This window comes from Barbatula barbatula (genome assembly GCF_947034865.1).
Source record: "Barbatula barbatula genome assembly, chromosome: 3".
Taxonomy (NCBI): domain Eukaryota; kingdom Metazoa; phylum Chordata; class Actinopteri; order Cypriniformes; family Nemacheilidae; genus Barbatula; species Barbatula barbatula.
Window position 1 is genome coordinate 7,887,678 of NC_136764.1, and position 21,673 is coordinate 7,909,350.

The 21,673-nt window shown below is 39.5% G+C and overlaps 1 protein-coding gene across 3 annotated transcripts in view; it reads left to right on the forward strand.

Annotated features, from left to right (window-relative positions):
* Positions 1 to 20,935, forward strand: part of svilb (supervillin b) — a 54,793-nt gene extending 33,858 nt beyond the window's left edge. For 2 of the 3 annotated variants that reach the window (XM_079452711.1, XM_079452710.1), the window contains 26 exons: positions 1,403 to 2,003; positions 4,306 to 4,855; positions 6,940 to 7,075; positions 8,810 to 8,857; positions 10,397 to 10,544; positions 10,637 to 10,723; positions 10,835 to 10,915; positions 11,006 to 11,186; positions 11,263 to 11,435; positions 11,517 to 11,672; positions 12,358 to 12,494; positions 12,584 to 12,731; positions 12,831 to 12,976; positions 13,152 to 13,327; positions 13,425 to 13,572; positions 14,563 to 14,860; positions 14,968 to 15,122; positions 15,200 to 15,305; positions 15,855 to 16,062; positions 16,525 to 16,658; positions 16,767 to 16,922; positions 17,000 to 17,143; positions 17,916 to 18,037; positions 19,007 to 19,162; positions 19,312 to 19,337; positions 20,067 to 20,935. In XM_079452711.1, the coding sequence (XP_079308837.1) occupies positions 1,403 to 2,003; positions 4,306 to 4,855; positions 6,940 to 7,075; positions 8,810 to 8,857; positions 10,397 to 10,544; positions 10,637 to 10,723; positions 10,835 to 10,915; positions 11,006 to 11,186; positions 11,263 to 11,435; positions 11,517 to 11,672; positions 12,358 to 12,494; positions 12,584 to 12,731; positions 12,831 to 12,976; positions 13,152 to 13,327; positions 13,425 to 13,572; positions 14,563 to 14,860; positions 14,968 to 15,122; positions 15,200 to 15,305; positions 15,855 to 16,062; positions 16,525 to 16,658; positions 16,767 to 16,922; positions 17,000 to 17,143; positions 17,916 to 18,037; positions 19,007 to 19,162; positions 19,312 to 19,323 (4,407 nt within the window). In that variant the 3' untranslated portion in view covers positions 19,324 to 19,337; positions 20,067 to 20,935. Of the gene's footprint in view, positions 1 to 1,402; positions 2,004 to 4,305; positions 4,856 to 6,939; positions 7,076 to 8,809; positions 8,858 to 9,842; positions 9,924 to 10,396; positions 10,545 to 10,636; positions 10,724 to 10,834; positions 10,916 to 11,005; positions 11,187 to 11,262; positions 11,436 to 11,516; positions 11,673 to 12,357; positions 12,495 to 12,583; positions 12,732 to 12,830; positions 12,977 to 13,151; positions 13,328 to 13,424; positions 13,573 to 14,562; positions 14,861 to 14,967; positions 15,123 to 15,199; positions 15,306 to 15,854; positions 16,063 to 16,524; positions 16,659 to 16,766; positions 16,923 to 16,999; positions 17,144 to 17,912; positions 18,038 to 19,006; positions 19,163 to 19,311; positions 19,338 to 20,066 lie in introns of all 3 variants that reach the window. The other variant, XM_079452709.1, reaches the window with a different exon arrangement.
* Positions 20,936 to 21,673: the final 738 nt, after the last annotated feature.

Genomic DNA, 21,673 nt, shown 5'->3' on the forward strand with positions numbered 1-21,673 from the left:
ATGAAAATGATGTCATGAATTGCTCATTACTTGTTCCAAACCTGTATACATTTCTTTTACTTGAACTATTTGGAAGAATGCTAGCAACCGAGAATTCTGAGGCACCATTGACTACCCTAATGGGAAATTTATTTTGAAAACAAAAGAGGGCGTTTTGATTTAGGAAAGCAAACAGTTCTGATTGAATTTTAAATAACATTTAAGTTTTCCTACTATGGCAGTCAATGTCCCAGAAATGTAAGCTGCTAACATTCTTCCGAATATCTTTCTCTGTGTTCATCAGAACAAAGACATTTGTACAGATTTGCAACAACTCAAACTTAGTAAATGATGACAGGTTTACATTTTTGAGTGAACCGTGTCTTCAAAAGTTTAACGGAATAGGTCAGCCAAAGATGAAAAGTTTTACTTACTCACCTTTTTACTATTCGTCTCTGTGCCTTGTTCTGTGTAGAATTGTTACTGTTTTATGCTCTTTGCACGTTTGCAGACTGCACTTTGTGGTGATTTGGTTTAGTTCTGACTTTATATATCTCTTTGTAGTCCATTTTATGAAGGAAAGTTAATATCATTTATTTGGGGTCTAATAACACATTGGTCCTGAACGTTTGTTATTTTTTTATATATTAACAGCATGTAATGATCAAGGGCTTCTCATCCCTGAACAACTGTACATCGTTTATTTCCGCGTATCGCGATCCATCTGAAGTCATGTTTGGGTTTTAAATCCATGATTACTGCTGTTGTGTTAATACTACATTGGACATGATAATAATGTAAATTATTCAGCAGAAATTGTCTAGCTCGCCACTCTTTACAAAATATACAAAATTAGAGGTGAATTTATTTATTTCATCTTTGTTTCTGTTCCACAAAAGACATATGGGAAGAAATGATACTGGAGAGAAAATTGCGTTTTTGTGCGGTAAACTTTTCCAGGTAGCTGCTTTGAATAACTGGGATTGGAGTTTTTTTAAACAGCTGGGTATAAATATTAATGATAATAATTACAAAATGCATCACTTTTGTGCATGTCTTTGTGTCTGAGAGGTTGCTTGTTATGTATGCAAAGCACACCCGATCTCTGCCAGCTGCCCTTGTGACCTCTGACCTCTCTAGGGGCTATGGACACAATTTCCAAAGACATAGAAAAATCATAATGCACCTCTCTCTCTTGCTCTCTCTCTTGCTCTCGCTCTCTCTCTCTCGCTCTCTCTCTCTCGCTCTCTCTCTTGCTCTCGCTCTCTCTCTTGCTCTCGCTCTCTCTCTTGCTCTCGCTCTCTCTCTTGCTCTCGCTCTCTCTCTCGCTCTCTCTCTCGCTCTCTCTCTCGCTCTCTCTCTCGCTCTCTCTCTCTCTCTTTGCTCTCTTTGCTCTCTCTCTCCTTCAATGCTCTCTCTCTAGCTACAAAATGGAAGTATGAAATTGGAGCCCCACTCTGCCTTACTGGTCCACTCCACTGCTGCAGCCACCACCCAGGCCTCTGTTGCTACGGTGACAAGCGCTTTCCCATCAATGACCGCAGATGTTCGCATGGGGATGTCCACAGCACCCAGTTACACTCCGCCTTACGTTCAGGGCTCGCCCAATCAGATGGGATCCTCTCAACTCCCGGCATATGAGAGAGGGGTTCGATACTTCAGTCTCACCGAGACTGGGGAAAATCGCACACCTGATATTCGGTCTCCGCCTCGCGTGGAGCAGCTCATCCAGACGCCGTACAGCAAGGGCGGGGCCTCGCCCGTTTCAGCCAGTGGACAGAAACAAGAGGAAACTGGGTGGAGGGGCAGACTTGGTTACTTGGGAAGAGAAGAGAGAGAGTCAGAGACCTCGCCGCAACGCACACATGTGCTCAGACACACCCCCCCTCACGGCAGGGGAGACGCAGAGCTGAGGGGCCTGCAGGAGAGAGAGAAAGAGAGCGTGCCCGTCTTCCAAGGAGGTTTCTTGTCACCAGACGCTCAGCACACGGTGAGAGGAAGCGGTGTCAGGACCGTCACCACAGGTAAGAGACGTGAAAGGGAGTTTGTACGGGTGGAAAGGGTGCAAACCGATCAGCTGTGTCTATTGTTTGAGCCGTACACACACACACACACACACACACACACACACACATGCACCCTCTTATTGGGTTAACAGGGTTAACCGGAGATCAGGTTCCAGCCTGCAGCCTGCTCGAGTCGAATGTGATTAGCATAATTTATCATACATCACACACCCGGCCGTCTTTGTCCGAGCCGCCCCAAACTAATGATGCCGAATAGAATTGGGCAGAAGGCAACGTGGAGTGATTCTTTCCTCTGTGCCTTTTGTTTGCTATCTTCAAAGCTGTTACTATTCCTCCCGCTGCACTGAGAGGCGCGTGTGCATGTGTGAAAGACGTGATCGCATTCATTATTTTGTAGTAAAGTAGCAATGAATGGATGACAGGTCTAAGAGTGGCAAGACTGATGCTTTTTACTCAACATGTACACATATTGTTGCTTTGTAGAAAAGACACACACTAATAAAACATTATTTGGGTAAATTTCACGTCTGACACATTTTAAAGGACAGGATGTGACAATGTCTGTCTTAAGATAAGATAGTGCTGAATGTCTGGGGGTCTGTATGCGTGTCAGATATTGATTGAGCCATATAATGAATGTGTCTGCTTTCATTGGGTGTGTGTGCATGTGTGACGCTTTTTGGTTTTGAGCCATGCGTGTCGCCTTCTGCGTTACATGCTTGCAGCTACACACAGATTGTTAGAATATTAACATGACAGTTGTGAACATTTGGAATATGTTTGATATACACTGCTCAAAAAAATAAAGGAACACTTTGAAAACACATCGGATCTCAATGGGGAAAAATGTCATGCTGGATATCTATACTGATATTGACTTTGTAATGTGTTTGGAACGAACGGATGATGCATCATTTAATGGAAACGAAAATGATCGACCTACAGAGGGCGGATTTGAAAGACACCCTGAAACTGAAAGTAAAACAATGATGCAGCGGGCTAGTCCAGTTAGCTGAAATTCAAATGCAGCAACTCAAAATTATATTAAGTAGTTTGTATGGCCCCTGCAAGCTTGTGTGCATGCCTGACAATTAATGAGACGACGAATGGTGTCCTGGGGTATTTCTTCCCGGATTTGGACCAGGGCAGCACTGAGCTCCTGGACAGTCTGAGCTCCACGGTGAGCTCCAAACAAGCTCCACGGTGCTGGGCAGTGAGCGTTGGGCCCTCAGAACATCCTCATGAAGTCTGTTTCGTATTGTTTGGTCAGAAACATTCGCACCAATGGCCTGCTGGAGGTCCTTTTTTGTAGGGCTCTGGCAGTTCCTACTTGTACAAAGGAGATGATACCGGTCCTGCTGATGGGTAAAGGACCTTCTACGGCCCAGTCCAGCTCTCCTAGAGTAACTGCATGTCTGCTGGAATCTCCTCCATGCTCTTGAGACTGTGCTGGGAGACACATCAAACCTTCTGGCAATGGCATGTTTTGATGTGCCATCCTGGAGGAGTTTGACTGGACGTGCAACCTCTGTAGGTTCTCATGCTATCAGTAGTGACACTGACCCTAGCCAAATCCAAACTAGTGAAAAACAGTCAGAAAAGATGAGTAGGGTAAAAAAATGTCAAAGGCCTTCACCTGTAAAACCATTCCTGTTTTGGGGTCATCTCGGTGTTGCCCATGTAGTACAACAAGATAATATAAATAGATAATTTCATGAACGCGAAAGCAGCTTAAACTTTCACTAAAAGCCCCCTCTTATTCTTTTCTCACTCTGATTAAAAAGTGTTCCTTTCATTTTTTTGAGCAGTGTATTAGATTCAAGTTAATGATATAATGCATCTGATTAAAATACATATACACTAGTTGTTCATTTAATGCATGCATGTCTAAGTTGGTTCTTTTTAACCTGTTTAATCTTATTGATAATTCTCATTATTGTAAATAAAGTGATAGTTCACCCCAAAATAAAAATGCTGCCGTCGTTTATTCACTGCCATGTCATTCAAAATCTGAATTTGACTCTTTCTTCTGTGAAATACAAAAGACATTTTGAAAAATGGAAGTCAATTGGGGCCAATGTTGTTTGGTTACCAACGTTCTTCAACGTATCTTCTTTTGTCTGTGAAGGAGAAAGTCATACAGGTTTACAGAGACATGAGGGTGAATAAATGATTGACATAATTTTCATGTTTGGGTAAACTATCCCTTTAATGTGAAAAACACCATAATGCTGCGATGTTTGTAAAAAAACAACATATGTGCACTAACGCTGGATCTCTGTGTGTTTGCGTTCACCAGATCACCCTGATCTCAATATCTCTACGAGAGCTTTGAGCACCACCTTGGTCTCCTCCAGAAGTATTTCACACCCCTCTCAAACTCTTCCTTACCTCCAGCAAACACAACAGTACACACCTCCGCAACCTCAACGGAGTCCACCGCAACACGCTCAAGTCCAGATTGAGCCGCTAGTCTGCAGTCCGTCTGGGCAAACGCACCTGGTTTCAGACCCTCACACCTACGTAGACTCTCAGGCTCCTCCTCTGCCAGATCAGGTGTATCCCGAACCTCAGCGTCAGACACAATCCAGAATACCTCCACAGACGCAGCCGAAGCCACAATCTTATTCTCCATCCCAGTCACATGCATACATTTCCCCGCAACCAAAGATACTCCCTCAAACTCAGCCCAAACCCCAGTGTTTCATAACACCTCAAATCCAACCCCAGGAGGAGATCAAGAGAAAACAATCCCCACCTTCACCAGTTGTCTTGAAAGACCAAAGGTCAGAGATCCAAGAGATCCAAGAAGAACCTGAAGTCATGACGTCAATGTCGATCAAAGAAAGGTGAGTATACTGAAGATAATGGAGTGGCTCAGAGATGACATATTTTGTATGTAAAACCTGGAAGCGAGTTTGCAATTTTGGTCTTCCGGATCCATTGAAATGGGTTTTTGGTAAATCGCCAGAAAAATAGGCCTAATGGTTAGAGCGTTGGGCTTGTGATCAGAAGGTTGCCGGTTCTAATCTCAGTGCCAGCAGGTCATGACTGAAGGGCCCTTGAGCAAGGCACCTTACCCCTGATTGCTCTGCAGTAATGTGCCACTGTATAAAACTACTTGTAAGTCGCTTTGGATAAAAGCGTCTGCCAAATGAATAAATGTAAATGTAAATGTAAACAAAACCTCGAAATATTTTCACATATGCCATATATGACATGGCATAAAAATGGTTGCACGCACAGACAGCCAAATTGAACACAGACACACTAATCAGTTCTTCAGTAAATATTAGGTACTGTAGGATAAATAGGTAAAAATTTTAATAATGAATAAATAATTACTACCAGGGAACACATTTTAAAAAAGTTTGATAGTTGTCGGAGGCTTTGTGTTGTGGTGACGTTGATATCGAGCGAGCTTAAGTGTCGTCTGTTTATAGCATCGTGTTAGCTTTTTACTTCTGACGATTGTATTTCAGCTTCATAAGAAACAAATGTTCTTTTAATTTGTAAACATTATCTTGATAGACAAAATGTGTAAACATCATAAAACTTTGATAATCACAGAGCTTATTTTTTGCGATCTTCCAAAAGTCTATGGGGAAAATGCATAGGCTTTCGGTCGAGGGAACCAGCACGGCACTTTCTTCTGGGTTAGCCTACAAAAATGCATCATCTTTGAGCCTTTCCATTATCTCATGTACAGTCAAGTATATTTAAAAAATGTGCTTACATTTTTACACCACCACCCAATATAAGGTTTCTGTCCTAAACTAAGGGTAATGGATATTACCAAAATATTTTTTGTTTCTGTAATGCTTAAGTTTCCAATATGTAATAGCTTTTTAGTCTCATAGTATTTCTAATGCTAAAATATAATTATTGTTGTTATGCATGAATCCCTTCAGATTCTTTAAAGGTCCAGTGTATGAGATTTAGCAGTATCTAGTGGCGAGGTTGCAAATTACAACCAATGGCTCACTTCACCTCTCTGCCCTTTCTTTCTAAGCACTACGGTGGCTCACACGGCACAAATATGTTGTCACGTTTATGCTTCTTTGTAGGAGATGACGTATTTACGAATTAAAGAGAGCAGCATAATTTAGAGCAGTTTGTCTGTTTAGGGCTACTGTAGAAACATGACGAGGGGACCTGCAGTGTATATTGACAGAAATAGCTCATAATACATTAATAAAAACATAACACCTCATAATGCAAGTGAACACATGATTATATTGCATTTCTGTCCTCCACAAAATGACACAATGGAACTTTAACTGTGGCTTGCTAGCTAGGATTTGCTAACAGTATCAGTAACAGTAACAGGTGGTTGCTTACCACCATTTAAATATGAAATATTGTACTGTATAAGTTACTGTATAAATAGTACAAAAAACTATTTGTGTACTGTAGTAGTAAAGAAAAATACATTAAATGCAAATGTCTAGAAGTTGTATACTAAGACAAAAAGTGATTTACCGAATTAGATTTTGTATAATACACTATGAAAAGCATAAGTAAATAGTGGCATAGGGGTGTATTGCAGTGTAAGAAACAGTGGCACATCTAGCAGACTGATGACTGGACCTGTTCTCTTTCTGTCTGCTCTGATAAATGAATGTGGGTCATCGCTGCTCACAGCGAACGCTGCAAAGACGGACGGCTATTTTCGAAGTCCCAGTTTTCCTCTGCGGGGAAAGATGAGATGAGCCAGAGAGAAAGAAACCTGAATAGTGAAAAGCGCGAGAGTGATGATGTCAATCTCGCTCTCCATTTTGTATGTTGTGGTGGCTTGGATTTCTAAATCGCATAATGTATTTTCTTTAAAAACACGTAGTTTATCCTTATTTAATCCTTATTTTGCATTTAATGCAACACGGTGAATATTTTTTTATACAAGATGGAGTGAAGCATTTGAAATGTTTCTCAGGTTGGCCCTGTTGAAGAAGAGTGGAGAGGAAGATTGGAAAAACAGGATCAACAAGAAACAGGAAGTCATACAGGAAGTGGTGTCTGTAAGCGAGAAGAGTAGCCAAATATGGGAGGAGCAAGGCCTCAAGAAAAAGGTAAGAACGTGTCAACTAGCAACATAAAATCAGGAACGGTGTTATAGTAAATTCGTCACCTTAGAATTATAATTATAGGCTTCTATTTGTTCAAAATTTAGTTATTCACATATTCTTATCCTGTTATTTACATCATGGGATGTTTGTTTTTTAATTGTCCTTTTTTTCTACAAAATCGAATTATAATTTGGTGCTATATGGTTCTTTCTTTAAGAGCCAATCAGCACTTTGAATGCACACAAGAGGACCAATCAGGATCAGCTTTCTTTGTCATGTGACCGGACTCCCCAGTGACAGGGGAATATCTGACACAAAACAATGCTTAAAAGAAACCTCAAGGTTGAAATGCAAAAACTTTCAAGCTCAATATCTCAAAACTACTCAGACCTCAGAAAGAACCTTAGAATTCCAAGGCGACGAATTGGCTCTTAGGGATTTTTGAGTTGGGCAACACTTGTTCTAATGAGATGTACTCTCATTACACTTAAAGAATGGCAACAATTTTGTCCAACGACAAAAAAGTCCTACATGTTTGAAATGAGTGTGAGAAAATGTTGACGATTTTCATTGAGCTATTCCTCATGATGTGCGAGTAAGAACTGTGACCCTAATTCGACAGTAGTAACAGATATGCACTTGTAGTCAAAGCTGTGAATTGGAGGCAGATTTCAGAACGGTATCTCTTGGTGTTGATTCTTCAGTGCTGTCTGGTGCAAAGAGTGTTCCTTTAGCTCAATTGGTAGCGCATTTTGTTAGCAGTGGAAACCCTTATACTTATAATACTGATAAATGCGCAGAGCTGATATGCGCATAATGTGATGATGCGTCTTTACACATGTCCACAGCGGAAAAACTGCAACATCGTGAAGCAAAAGAACGAGAATGCATTTGTTTTTATGCAAGTACAGAAACCATTTTCAAATGCAGTATTTGTGCACTGGCATACAGGTGGTTTGACGGTGGACGTTGAATAGTCATGAATTTAGGGACAGTCTCCAAAGTTACATACACATTCATATTATAACGTCATTAGCATTTAAAGGGAATGACTTGGTCACAAAACCTGTACACTGTTGATGTGACGCTCGGCTATAATGCACACCACTGAAATCCACTGTATTTAGTTTTTTCCATGACAATGTGTCATTTTTGTGTCGACACATTTAGAGAATTGTTAATGTGTTTTTGTATGCTTAGCTTTCTTGAGTAAACTATATTTATCATGATTTATTTTTGTTAATAACAAATTTGGTTGGTTAAAAGCTAGATGGATCCAGAGCCAAGTGTTTAGGTGAAGGACTATTTACATGTGAATTTAATTTATACTTAATTGTACTTACCGTCAGTTTAATGTTTTTTGTCTTTCAGTTTGAAATTATTTGTCTTTCAGTTTGAAATTATTTGTGTGTTAATTGATTTATTATTTGTATTTCCTATAGTTTACAGTTATGCTATCTCATTTGACCTATTATGACAAGGGCCCCTTACAAAGGTTTGCATAGGGCCCCGAGACATCTAGGATCGGCATTATAAATGCGTAAATGTAAAGTTACTTGCATGGCGTCCTATATTTTTTGTCAATCGATGATAAAATATCACTTTCCTAATTTAAGTACAAAAGTGTTAAAATGTTATCTAATAATAAGATTGAATACAGAATAGCTTTTAGGTACTGCTCTAAAGTTTTGGTCATTTATTCATGCATGCGTACATCCCTTCCCCTGTGTGTTGTAGGAAGAGCAGACTGTTATCAGTGAGTTCACATCATCCGAGCAGCTCTGGGTAAGATATTAAACATCAGCCGCTGTGTCCTGCTTTCTGCTACAGTCCACTAGTCAAATGGTTTGATGTTGTGATCTTTAGCTGTAAGATGATTGGCTGACCTGTTAGTGCAAACTGCAGTTTGATTGGCTGTTTCTTTAAGATGCAAAGACTCTGATGCACTGCTTTCCCTATCTGTAGGCTATCTCTGAAGTAACTGTGTTCTTCTGCTCAGAATGAATCCTCTTCAGTTTCACTTTTTATGGAAAATAGTGCTTTAACTTATATACAAAATAAAGCTTTTCTTGTTTGTCTGAAGTGATAAGAAGTGACCTGTGTGTGTAAAGATGTTTTTGTTCACAATCTAACATGTTTTGCGATTTAACACCTTGGACCCTTTATAACGATCTAATTGCATGCACCCAGGGCGTGTTAGTCTATAGCCCAGTCTATTTTCAGTTCAGCAATGTGCCTGAACACACCTCTTTTTTTTGTACCCACGGACGCAAATACATTTACTTTTTAAGCAACGCAGCACAGGACAGGAAAATGAGAACTGCGTCGGGCTGAAACTAGCAAAAGCACTTGCGGTATCGTACTGTGCAGGGTGTACGATAGGGCCCCTTGATGTTCAGGGCTTGTCTTTTGTTTCTTTTAGCTTTTATTAATTCTCCATCTACATTATTCTCTCATTTTTCTATTTCCTTGTGTCTTTTCTAGTGCTATCAAATTGATTAATCCCTATTAATTGATTCCAAAATAAATGTTCGCATTTAAATAATAGGTGTGTGTGTGATGTTTATATGCATATGTTTAAATAAATGTGTATATACAGTGTATATATATACACGTGTATTATATAAACACAAACATTTATTTTGGAATCGATGAATTGCGATAAATTGAGTTGACAGCCCGATTCTTTTCTGAACTACTTTTGTTATTGTTGTCTTGTCATTTACACCTGTTTTCTACTTCCTGTGCTGTCGTCCATCTCTGTCTATAGGAGCCTGTCTTTTCTTCTACCTACTCTCCTCCTCCTCTTCCATCATCCCCAAAATGCCAGTATGTAGAGCATCAGGGGCAGGTAAGAGAGACGTGCATTTTGGGGCCACTTCTGTTCTCATAATTCTGTGAAAAACCTCATTGTTGTTCATTCCTATGTCCATCATTCTGTTCTTCCACCGTTTTTTTGGCATTGCTGTTTGGTTGTCTTAGTATAGCAATGTTCATATATGTTACAAGAATCTCTCAATACAGTTTATTCAGTAATTTGTACACAAAACAGTCGTTTCTTTCATGCGTAGGAAGATTTGTGGTGTGTTTTGGACCTGTTGAATGGATTTAGTTTATTATAAAATAATTGTTGCTGTTGAAATTATGCCTACTGTATTCTTTTTTTAGAAAATAAAAAATGTGTACAATTTTTGTTATTTAAATAAGAAGTATATCGACTTAAACAAAAAGTACTAAAACGTTTTGTACAGATTTAATGACTACTTTAATGACAATTTTTAAAATATTGAATATTGTAAATATTTCTACCTGTTTTCCAATCAGAATCTTGGAGAAGATAGGGAGGGGCAGATCTCTATTGAAGAGAGGAAACAGATGATCTCTATTCGGGAGGAGGCATGGCAAAGTACAGGAAAGGGCGTGTCCAATGACTCTTCCCAATACACTGTGGCCTCCAAGATGGTTAAAAAAGGTCAGGAAAAATACAAATTTAATTCTGTTAGTCATCTCTCCTGCTGTCCTTACTGTCTGATTACTGTCTGTCTGTCTCTCTCTGTGTGTCAGGTCTGGCTGCTTCCTCTGCAGTTATCAGCCCGATTCTTTCCCCAGTATCTGCTAAACTGAAGAGCAGCGTCGCCAAACCACAAGAAGGTGAATGCAACGCACATACAGTTTGCCACGTGATAAAAGTGGATCACACAAAATGAACAGTCCTACTTGAAAAGTCCCAAAGTTTCAAACAATGAAAATTATGTGTTGCAGAAATTGAGGCCAGAGCAGAAATGGAGTCTGATAAGAAGCTGGAAAAGCTGGAGACATTTTTGGGACGTTTGAACAGTAAAGGTGAGTTTCTTGATGTATGATCTGGTCACTTCATGTTAATTTCGAAAACCTTTATTTTTTCTGCCTCCTTTGTTCTCCATTCGTTTCCAGTGTCAGGTTTGCAGGAGACCACTTTGACTGTGACGGAGAAGGCGGTGAAAGAAGTGATGCAATTGGACGATGAGATCTTCTCCAAGTTTTACCGCCATGTGGCGGATATTCCCCGCGGCCTGAGCAGCAGGATGCATTTGGAAGAAGACTTTGATGCCATCTTTGGAAAACAAACACCAAAGTAAGATTCTGTAAAATAAAGTATTACACAAAGTCTTGTTCTGTTCATATAAATTTGACATCTCCTTGGGTCCCAGGTTGACGTCAGCGATGGTGCAGCACAAGCGGGCCGTTCGTCCCTCTCGGAACGTCCAGGCCTCGAGGAATCCCTTAAAGATTCTGGCAGCGCGAGATGACATCCGTCATGAGTACACCGAGCAGAGACTGAATGTCGGCCAGCTGGAGAGCAAGAGAATGAAACGGGAGAAGAGTGAGTGGATGCGTGATGGACAGAAAGATGCTTCCGCTGTTTGTCCGTACCGGAATAACGTGATGATTGTTTGTGTTTCAGTGAGTAAGAGCTCCAGTTTGTCGGATGCGGCTTTGGCTGGTTTAGCCAGTAAAGAGAACTACAGCAGCGTGAGTCTGCGCAGCGTGAGCATCTCAGAGCAGATGAGCAATAACAGCGCAGCTCCATACAAAAAACTGATGCTCATGCTGGTCAAAGGTCAGTCTTTCAATCTCTAGTATGATGAGACATGTTTTTGGTCACTGTTCGACCCAATAATAACAGTCAAATCTATATACATAATCTATATAATATTTTTTTAACAGTAGAGTAATATACGGCATAATAATATTAGCCCATATAATAGCCATGATGTGTTTATTTATGCATTTTATTTTAATGTATATGTATGTATATATATATATATATTTTTTTTTTCTTTTTAAATAAATGTATTTATTAAAAATCTAGTTTCAAAAACCTTGTGATGTCAAAAACATGCTGTCCTCCTTTTTTCTCCGTTCCATCCTTATGATGTTTTTTATTTAATATTTTTTTAAATATTTTATTTATAGGATAATATTTATGGCAAGAATGATTTACATACGTTATAATTCATATCTATCTATATTATACATTTTCTATAGATTCATTTTAAAAACTGGCTATCTATTACTCTGTCGGTCTATAGATTGATATATAGATGTATAGAATGAATGAATTAAGGTTGATCTGAACACTTTGACATTCATCTTGTCAAAAGGTGTCTCAATCATTTTACATTTTAAAAGCTGAAATATATGAATAAATGTTGTGGTTATATTCCGATTTTACTGCAGCCATTGTGTTGTTAAATGTTATTATGATGCATTAATAATGCTTTACATAAATGTATGTTCCCCAGGCCGACGGCATGTGCAGACCAGACTAGTGGAGCCCAGAGTCTCCTCTCTCAACAGCGGTGACTGTTTTCTCCTGGTTACACCTGAACATTGTTTCGTTTGGATTGGAGAGTTTGCAAATGTCATAGAAAGGGCAAAGGTACTGCCTGTCATTCATCACAACTATAGTTAACGATTGATTTTTATAGATTTCTACACAACAGTTGTGTCTTTCTACGTAACCTCCAGGCTTCAGAACTGGCCACTTATATCCAGCTGAACCACGATCTCAGTTGCCGAGCCACACAGGTGGAGACAGTTGAAGAAGGTGTGAACTCTCAGAGTCCCACAGCAGCCGAATTCTGGAAGATTCTTGGGGGACCAGGCAGCTACCAACGTGGGTGTACAACACATACATGGACACATAGACGTCACAGATGATGGATATGAAAGTTGTTTAGATTAACTTGTGTATGTTTTTCCACTCTGTCTCCAGCGGCCGGATCTCCAGAAGAGGACGAGATGTTTGAAAGCGCAGTTGTGGAGACGAACTGCATCTTTCGTCTGGTGGATGATAAACTGCTTCCCGATGATGATTTCTGGGGGAAAGTGCCTCGCAGTTCCCTCCTGGGCTCTAAAGAGGTCAGACAGACAGCGTCTACAGATTTACAGATTCTACTTTTCTGTTCTGCTAGTTTATTTGTGCTATTATATTTGATCGCCGTTCCGTTTCCCTTCCCTGTAAAGTGCTTTTCACAATTTGCATTGGTTTGCTCATACTAGATCATGTCTTTTTTGGTGACCCTCTTCTGTATAGGTGCTTGTGTTTGACTTTGGTAGTGAAGTTTACGTCTGGCATGGTAAAGAGGTGACGCTGGCACAGAGGAAGGTGGCGTTTCAACTGGCCAAACATCTTTGGAACGGCACATTCGATTATACCAACTGTGACATCAACCCGCTGGACCCTGGAGGACACAACTCTCTCATACCAAGGTGGGTCACTTGCGATCATTTCATGATTTATTTCAAAATATAAAGCGCAAGGTTCCTTTTTTGTGGTGAGTAACGGTAATGGATTGGTGGTTTGTAGGAAAGGTCAAGGACGTCCTGACTGGGCCATATTTGGTCGTCTGACTGAACATAATGAAACAAGTCTTTTTAAAGAGAAATTTTTGGACTGGAAAGATGCTTCTAGACTGTCACCTATAACAGACATGGAGCAGCCCGTTCAGATGAAGGTGAGCAGATGAACGTCTGTGTCAGTTACATTTATTCTTTTATTCATTCTATTCATCTATTCTTTTTTGTTATATTTTGTATGTTATATTGACATTGTTTTATTTTTCCCTTTTTCATTATTCTTTCCATCTGTTTTGATTTGTTTGCTTTTTCCATTTATACTTTTTGTTTATATATCTTTCTTTCTTTCGTTAGTTTTTTCTTTCACTTGTTGTTTCTTTCTTTTTCTTCCGCCCTTTCATACTTTTGCTAGTTCTTCCTTTCTTTTGCTTGTTCCTACTTGCATTCGCTCTCTCTTTCTTTCACTCATTCTTTCTCTCTCCCACTCGTTCTTTAGTTCTTTCTTTTTCAGTCTTTGTCTACGTTTTTCTTTCTCTCTCTATTTACGTTTTGTTGTTCTCCCTTTCTTTCTTTCTTTCTTTCTTTCTTTTTTTCTTTCGCTTGTTGTTTCTTTCTTTTTCTTCCGCTCTTTTTTTTACTTTCGCTAGTTCTTCCTTTTGCTAGTTCTTCCTTTCTTTTGCCCGATCCTACTTGCATCCGCTTGTTCTTTCTTTTGCTCATTCTTTCTCTCTGCCACTACGTTTTGTTGTTCTCCCTTTCTTCTTTTCTTTCTTTCGCTCTTTCTTTCACTCGCTCGATTTTTCTTTCACTTGTTCTGTCTTTTATTCATTTTTCCTTTCTTTATGCTCATTATTTCTTTTGTTTGTTCTTCCGCTGGTTTGTTCTTTCTTTCTTCCACTCATTATTTCTTTTTATTTGCCCTTTGTTTCGTTCGCCAGTCAGTCAGTTCTTTTTCTTTTTTAGTCTTTGTCTACGTGTTTCTTGCTCACTCTCTTTTTTTCTTTTCGTTGTTCTCCCTCTCTTTCGTCTTTTCACAGTTGCAAAAATAGTATGTTGTGTCATTTTATATCAGGCTTATTTAATGATGCTTGATTATTATGTTGGCTGTATGTTTGGTGTATTATAATAATAATAATATTATCTCTCAGGAATCGCCGGTGACAGACTCGGGTTCTGAATGTCGGGCATACAACGCTTCTCTGATGCTGCCGGTTCTGCAGTCAGCCATCAGCACAGTTCTGGACGGTCAGGATGTGGGTCGAGGGCACGGTCCGGTGGAGGGCGCCTCTGAGGACAGCCTGAGGTCTCTGGAGATCAGCACCGTAGCAGTCGACGTCTGGCACATTCTGGAGTTCGACTACAGCCGGCTGCCCAAACAGAGCATCGGCCAGTTTCATGAGGGAGACGCTTACGTGGTGAAGTGGAAGTACATGGTGAGCGCCGCAGGTCAGTAACGGCATGAACTTCACATCTGTGCCTTTTGTGTGTTAGATACCAACATAATGTCCCTTTTTAATGTGAGTGTCGCTATAAGGGTGTGTCATTGTGTGTAGTGGGAAGCAGACAGAAACCAGATCAAGTACGCAGTGCTGGTCCGGGTCGAGAGAAGTGCTGCTATTTCTTCTGGCAGGGCAGGAACTCTACAGTCAGTGAGAAAGGAACGTCTGCGCTCATGACCGTTGAACTGGATGAGGAGCGGGGAGCTCAGGTGAGAAGAGATGCCAGACTGAACAGCGGCCAATCTTTCTTTCTTTGGCTCAATCTGTTTTTGTTTGTGGAGTTCAGATGCAAGTCCAACAGGGAAAGGAGCCGCCCTGTTTTCTGCAGTGTTTCAATGGGGGGATGATCGTGCATTCTGGGAAAAGAGGAGAGGAGGAGGATAACATACAGAGTGAGTCACTCTCATCTGTTCTTGAGGAAAGTCAGAATTCTATATTTCATATATTTTGAAAAAGTATGCATTATCTTTTCTTTGTAAAGTATGTACAGTATGTTACACTGTTTCCCAAAATGCAATGGATTCAACCTGCCCTTCCAAATTGAATTGTTTGTGTGTATTTAAGCATTGCTTTAAAAACTAGGGCCGTGCAATTAATCCTCATCGGTTTTCAATTTAGGCTTTAGACAATAATGAAGACCAAGGTCAAACAATTATTGTGCAAGATTCTGTTTAGCAAGGATTTTCTCATTGTGCACCTTTTTCACTTACAAAAGAAATCTTGAAAGTATGTTTCTGTAGGTTGTAGCGATGCACACCATGTTTCATCATTTATCTTAATGTAATTTTTTAATAGTTTTTATATTATATAAAAATATACAATCATACTTTATTTATATACATTTTTGTATTTGATTTATGGACTCAATTCTGTCTTTATCGTCCTGGTTTCCGTGTCCTGCAGTTCTAATTTTGAGTTCATCTTGACCCGCTTTGTTTCAGGTGAATGGCGTCTGTATTGTGTGCGTGGTGAGGTGCCGGTAGAGGGCCACCTGCTGGAAGTGGCCTGTCACTGCAGCAGCCTGCGATCACGCACCTCGATGGTGCTTCTGAGCATCAACAAAGCTCTGATCTTCCTGTGGCACGGCTGCAAGACTCAAACCAACACTCGACATGTAGCTCGAAAATCTGCCGAGAAAATCAAAGAACAGTGAGTCATGCACATGCAATGATCAGAAGAGATCTGCGAACATAAAATATATACAGTTGCTACCCCCTGATCTGCCGAGACCACCACGACCTTACACAAAACAACTTTTTTGTATACGATTGACTGCTCTTTAAAGGGATAGTTTACCCTCGTGTTGTTCAAAACCTGTAAGTGACATTTTATTATGTTGAAAACAAAAGAAGGTATTTTGAGAAATGTTTTGTGTCTACAATGGAAGTCATTGGGTACCGCTGTCGTTCGGTTACCAATATTCTTCAAAATATCTTCTTTTGTGTTCTTGAGAAGAAAGTCATACAGGCTTGACGTAAGGGGAAAAATAAATGATATGTGGCTGAATAAACGATAACAGTAAAGTTATTTTGGATTGAACAATCACTTAAGAGAGCTTATTATATTATATTATCTTATTATTAGCTTTGAATTCATGTAAATGTTTCCAAGGCGACCACTGGAGGCGGGGCTTCATAGCAGCTGTAACGTGACCATTCATGAATGTGAGGAAGGTGCTGAGCCATTGGAATTCTGGGAAGCATTGGGAAGAAAAGACCGCAAGGCTTATGACTGCATGCTGCAAGGTACAACACGCTTCTCTTAATAGTAAAAAAACGATTTTTCTTCTCGGGTACATCTTGGCCTACTTTTTTCTTGCTTTATTACCAGATTTATTTCGTTTTCTTCTGTAGATCCTGGCAAGTTCAACTTCACACCCCGACTCTTCCAGCTCAGTAGTTCGTCCGGGGAGTTTGTAGCGCTGGAGTTTTTCAACCCATCGAGAGCTGCGGATCAGGTCTGCTCAATGCCCCTTCTACAGGAGGACCTGTACACCGCCCCTCAACCAGGTAAACCACATATCATGTTTACATGAATACAAGAAACAAGAAACTTTGATGCTCACTGACCTTCTCTCTCTCTCTAGCTTTGTTCCTAGTGGATAATTATCATGAAGTTTACCTGTGGCAGGGCTGGTGGCCTCAGGATTCAGAGAGCACCGGCTCTGCCCGCATCCGCTGGGACTCCGACAGGAAGTGCGCCATGGAAACCGTGCTGCAGTACTGCAGAGGTGATTGACAGCTTTAGTAGCTAATGATCTTTGTCTTGGGATTCTCCAGGAAAACTGGAAAGCTTATCTGTGCACTCCAGACGTTATGTGGTAGAATTTCTTAATCTCTTTGGCTAGTGATAGTGGTAATATTTTTCAGTAATCATTTAATAAAATCTTATAATTGTTTATATTTGACCTACAATAGTCGCCAAAAGTTATGTCCGGTGTCCTACTTGTACAATATTTGTCTTTAATATCTCCTAGATTAGAGTCAATTATCAAAATATGAAATGTATGGTACAAAATGGATACAAAATATATTTAATGGACAAAATTGTTTGGCAAAAAGGCAAATTACAGCACATCAGGCAATGTTTTTTATATACATTTAAAATGCATAAAAAACTAAATGCTTAATGGAAATAGAGCAAATATTGACTAGTTTTAATAGTTAACAAATATGAATAAATGTAATATTTGGAACCATTCGCATAAGCGTGGGAGTCAGTTAGCTTTGCTTATTGTGTTGTATGTTCTTTCATACAACATATTTAATGCATCTTATGAAATAATAAAAAAAGACCAAAGATGTACATTTCCCGATGTCGCACATCCCTTTTGGCTTCCATTGTTAATGGGATTTTTAAATGAGTGATGTCAATATCTAGGAAACTGTTATTAATACCGTTCATCTGAAGCCGTCTGTGATTTTGTTTATATCTCTTAAAGACATAAACTAGTTTAAAGAAAGAGCCTGTGGCTGTGACTGACGCTTCTCTTTCTCTAGCAGAGAAGAACGAGAAGAAACCGCAGAAGTCCTACCTGATCCATGCTGGACTGGAGCCTCTGACCTTCACAAACATGTTCCCCAGTTGGGAGCACAGAGAAGACATCGCCGAGATCACAGAGAGGGTTGGTTCGGTTTCAAATGTTAAGCTCAAATGGTAGAGTACGGCGCTACCAACACCAAAGTTCAAGGGTTTGATTCCCAGGGAATGCACATGCTCGTGAAATGTATAAGCTCTGCAAGTCGTTTCGGATAAAAATAACTTTACGGAAGTTAACTTAACTTCCGTAAAGATTGAAAGAGCTGGTTTAAGCAAAGACTATAGAATACAAAGAGGCGAAACTGCGTTTTGGTAAGCAGCCACTAGGTGGTGCTTTAGTAGCGCAGCCCCCATTTTGGGGTGAAAATACCTGGACAATAGCACAGACATACAGAACAGCACAATAGAAAGTTCTTAAATTAAGTCATCAGTCAATTATTTGACACATACAGTTAATGCTGTATTGTCATATACGTTTTATGTAATCAGTTGTGGAATCCAACCATTAGCCTACTTTATTTCCATTTTATTCATATTTTTATTTCTACTATTACTATTATTAGTCATTATTTCTCCCCTAGGTCTAAAATATATATTGTACGTTTTAACCACCTGGATCACACTACAAACATGATGATCTTATAGAACCACGCTTATAAGTTAAAACACAAAAGGGAATTTTGTAATGGTTTTAATGGAAAAAAACAAATGGTTCATTAATTTCTGTGATGGTTTCTATAGTTTTTTTTTATGCAAGGATGCATGACTGCTGAAAAAACTATAGAAAGTAAATTCCAATGGTTTCCATTAAAATACCAATATGAACCATTATCTTTTTCCAGTAAATTTGGTGTATTTGACAGATGAATCCTATCTAGGCACGTCCCGCCTAGTCAGGTGTGATGGCAAAAATATAAGAAAAAACAATGACGGAAATTCTCTCATATTGCAATGGAGAATTTGATCAAGTTTCACCTCTATACCTCACATCTTAGGTTTACGTATCACGTTTGTAGACCTTAATATACATTTGTTGTGTGTTTGTGTTGTGCAGGAGGCAGAAGTGTGTAATCAAATCATTCTGGTCGAGGATGTTTTGGCCAGACTCTGTCAGAGCATCTATCCGCTCTCAACATTGCAAACCCGCCCCCTTCCCCAGGGCGTCGACCCCCTGCGAATCGAGATGTACCTGACGGATGAGGACTTCGAGGTGAGCCTACACGTATCCTGATATGCATTTTAGGATTGTGTTGAAAGTATAAATCCGTTGTTTACAACGCATTTATTCAGAACAATCCTTTCATATGAATCATCCACGTACAGCACTAAGAATTTAATGTTCTACCTTTCTGACTCTAGGCTGGGTTGTAGGGGATTCTGGGTAGGTAAGTGTTTGTATTTAGACATGGACTTAAGTCACAGGGTTAGATGGTTTCTATGGTAACCTTTCCTTCACTATATAGTGAAGGCATCACTTTCCTGCCTTATCTTTCTCCTTGCGACCTGGACGCAACTCTTCCGTTAGCTCTGTCTTCAGCCAAGTCCTGGAGAGCTTTTAAAATTGACATGAAAATACACATGCATGCAAAGGCCTCACGCTCACAGAATGTAAAAACATCTCTGAATTATCACACAGATCTGAATTTTTTTTCCTTTCCACCGATACTTTGCACACTTCTGAGATCGTTTTATGTATCCTAACAAGGTGTGACGTGGTAAATACATTTCTAACACTTGTCTTTGCATATTTAGCTGTCATCATATTTTATTATTTAAAAATGGCTTTAATGTCAATCTGGATGAGTTTGCACAAACAAACATTTTGCTCTGCTTAATGTTTATGTTGTCCCAGCTCACAGATAAAACCGTGTCATCTATAAACTTCATATATAACTTGCTTAACTATTTCCTGATAAGCTGTGAATTTGTTTTAAATTCACTTTCAGTATGAACAAAATAAATTGCACTAGAAGCACGTCCCGCCTAGTCAGGTCACATTCCCGTAAACCTCTTCTGACTCACTGTACTGAATCTATGTCTGTTTGCTGCTGTGTGCACATGTACACTTAAATAAATGTGTATCCTCTTTGTGTTTTGTTTGTTTGTTTTCTCAGAGTGTGTTGGAGATAAAGAGAGAAGAGTTTAATGCTCTGCCAGGGTGGAAGCAAGTAAACCTAAAAAAAGCCAAAGGACTCTTTTAGAAACCTGACGACAGAAGCGATCTCTGTTTATTTCCTCGAAGACCACCGGTTCTGCGGTCACCCCTCTGTTGGTCAAGGGAATCGATTGCGCACTGAGAACAGGGTAAACGGTCAGGTCAAAAGTCACTTTAGGATCTACAGATGCACCTGCTGTGGCGTCCGCTTTTGATGTATTTATTAAGTCTGTGGAGGTGATGTGTATGTGTCCAAATCCTCGACATGTCCATGTGCTACAACTTGACGGTCAGAATTTTTCCCGTGCGATCTGTGTGCAGTATGACCTCTAAAACAAGTTTATGCACCCGTTTCGGTTTGTCTGAAAAACAGGAATCGAGCCCATTCATCATGTCCTAAGTCATGCACCTCTATCCGTCACGCTGTGGTGCGATGTGCAGTGGGGTTATGTTGTAGTGTGTATTTATGTTTGAAAAGTCTGCTAATAATTTGAAATTCTAAAAAAGATTTTGTAGGAAACCAAGGAAAAATGATTGTAATGTTGTCATATGTCTTAGTCCCTACTTTCAAGAGGAGTTTACATGTCGGTGTTTTTCTGTGTTTTGTGTGAATGGCTGCTGGTTGAGATCTCTTAATAAGCTGTTATGAGCTTCACGTCTGTATTCGGACGGCATGAAATATCGGACAAGCGAAAGTAAATGAATTAATTTAAATGTACAGTTTAGTGCCTTGCTTTTGTGTACAGTTTATATACCAGACACACACTAGTCTGTATTTCAAGGACTTTCTTTGTGATAAAAGAAATAGCGAACAAATAAAGCATATTTAAAAATATGTTTGTCTTTTTTTATGATGGGAATGAAAAATAAATTAAAACTGAATCCTAAATTACAGAAATTAAAGTAAGCATTCATATAATGAAGGTTGAAGTCTCTTTTTGTTAATGCGTTTCCTTGAAATTAAAGTGAAAGTGTTTTAACAGCATCCATTATTGAGATCGTTGCTTCAGTACCCAAGACTACATCCTGATGTGTAATTATGACCTTTTTACTTTTTTTGATAAGTTATCATGTATATCATATTAGTTATTAGGATTTCAGATTGGAGGTACAAGTCATCATTTGCTTCCCAGAGTTTGTCACAAATGTGACAAATACAAAACAATTGCACGATGTAATGAAATTACAGTAATTCTAAAAATATTTAGATCAAATAAATTCTAAACTAAAAATAATGAAAATATTTAAAACATTGTTTAACCCGGATAACTTTCATTTAAACAGCAACCACATGTGTCTTTAACCCGATGTGGATCAGAGCAGTATAAAACATATACTCCTTCCATTCGACTGCAAGATTGAAACAAAATCATTGATACTTAGCCAAACGTCAAAATAAACGCTCTGTTCAACGAGAGATGAAGTCAGATGTCAATCAACATAAGTAGCGAATCCAATTTTTGGGGTGGCACCCAGGGTGTCCAATTGGATGTCAGGGGTGTTCCACCACTGGTGACTTCGCACTGAACTAATAAGAAAGCTAAACCGCTGTTAATTCTCAATAAG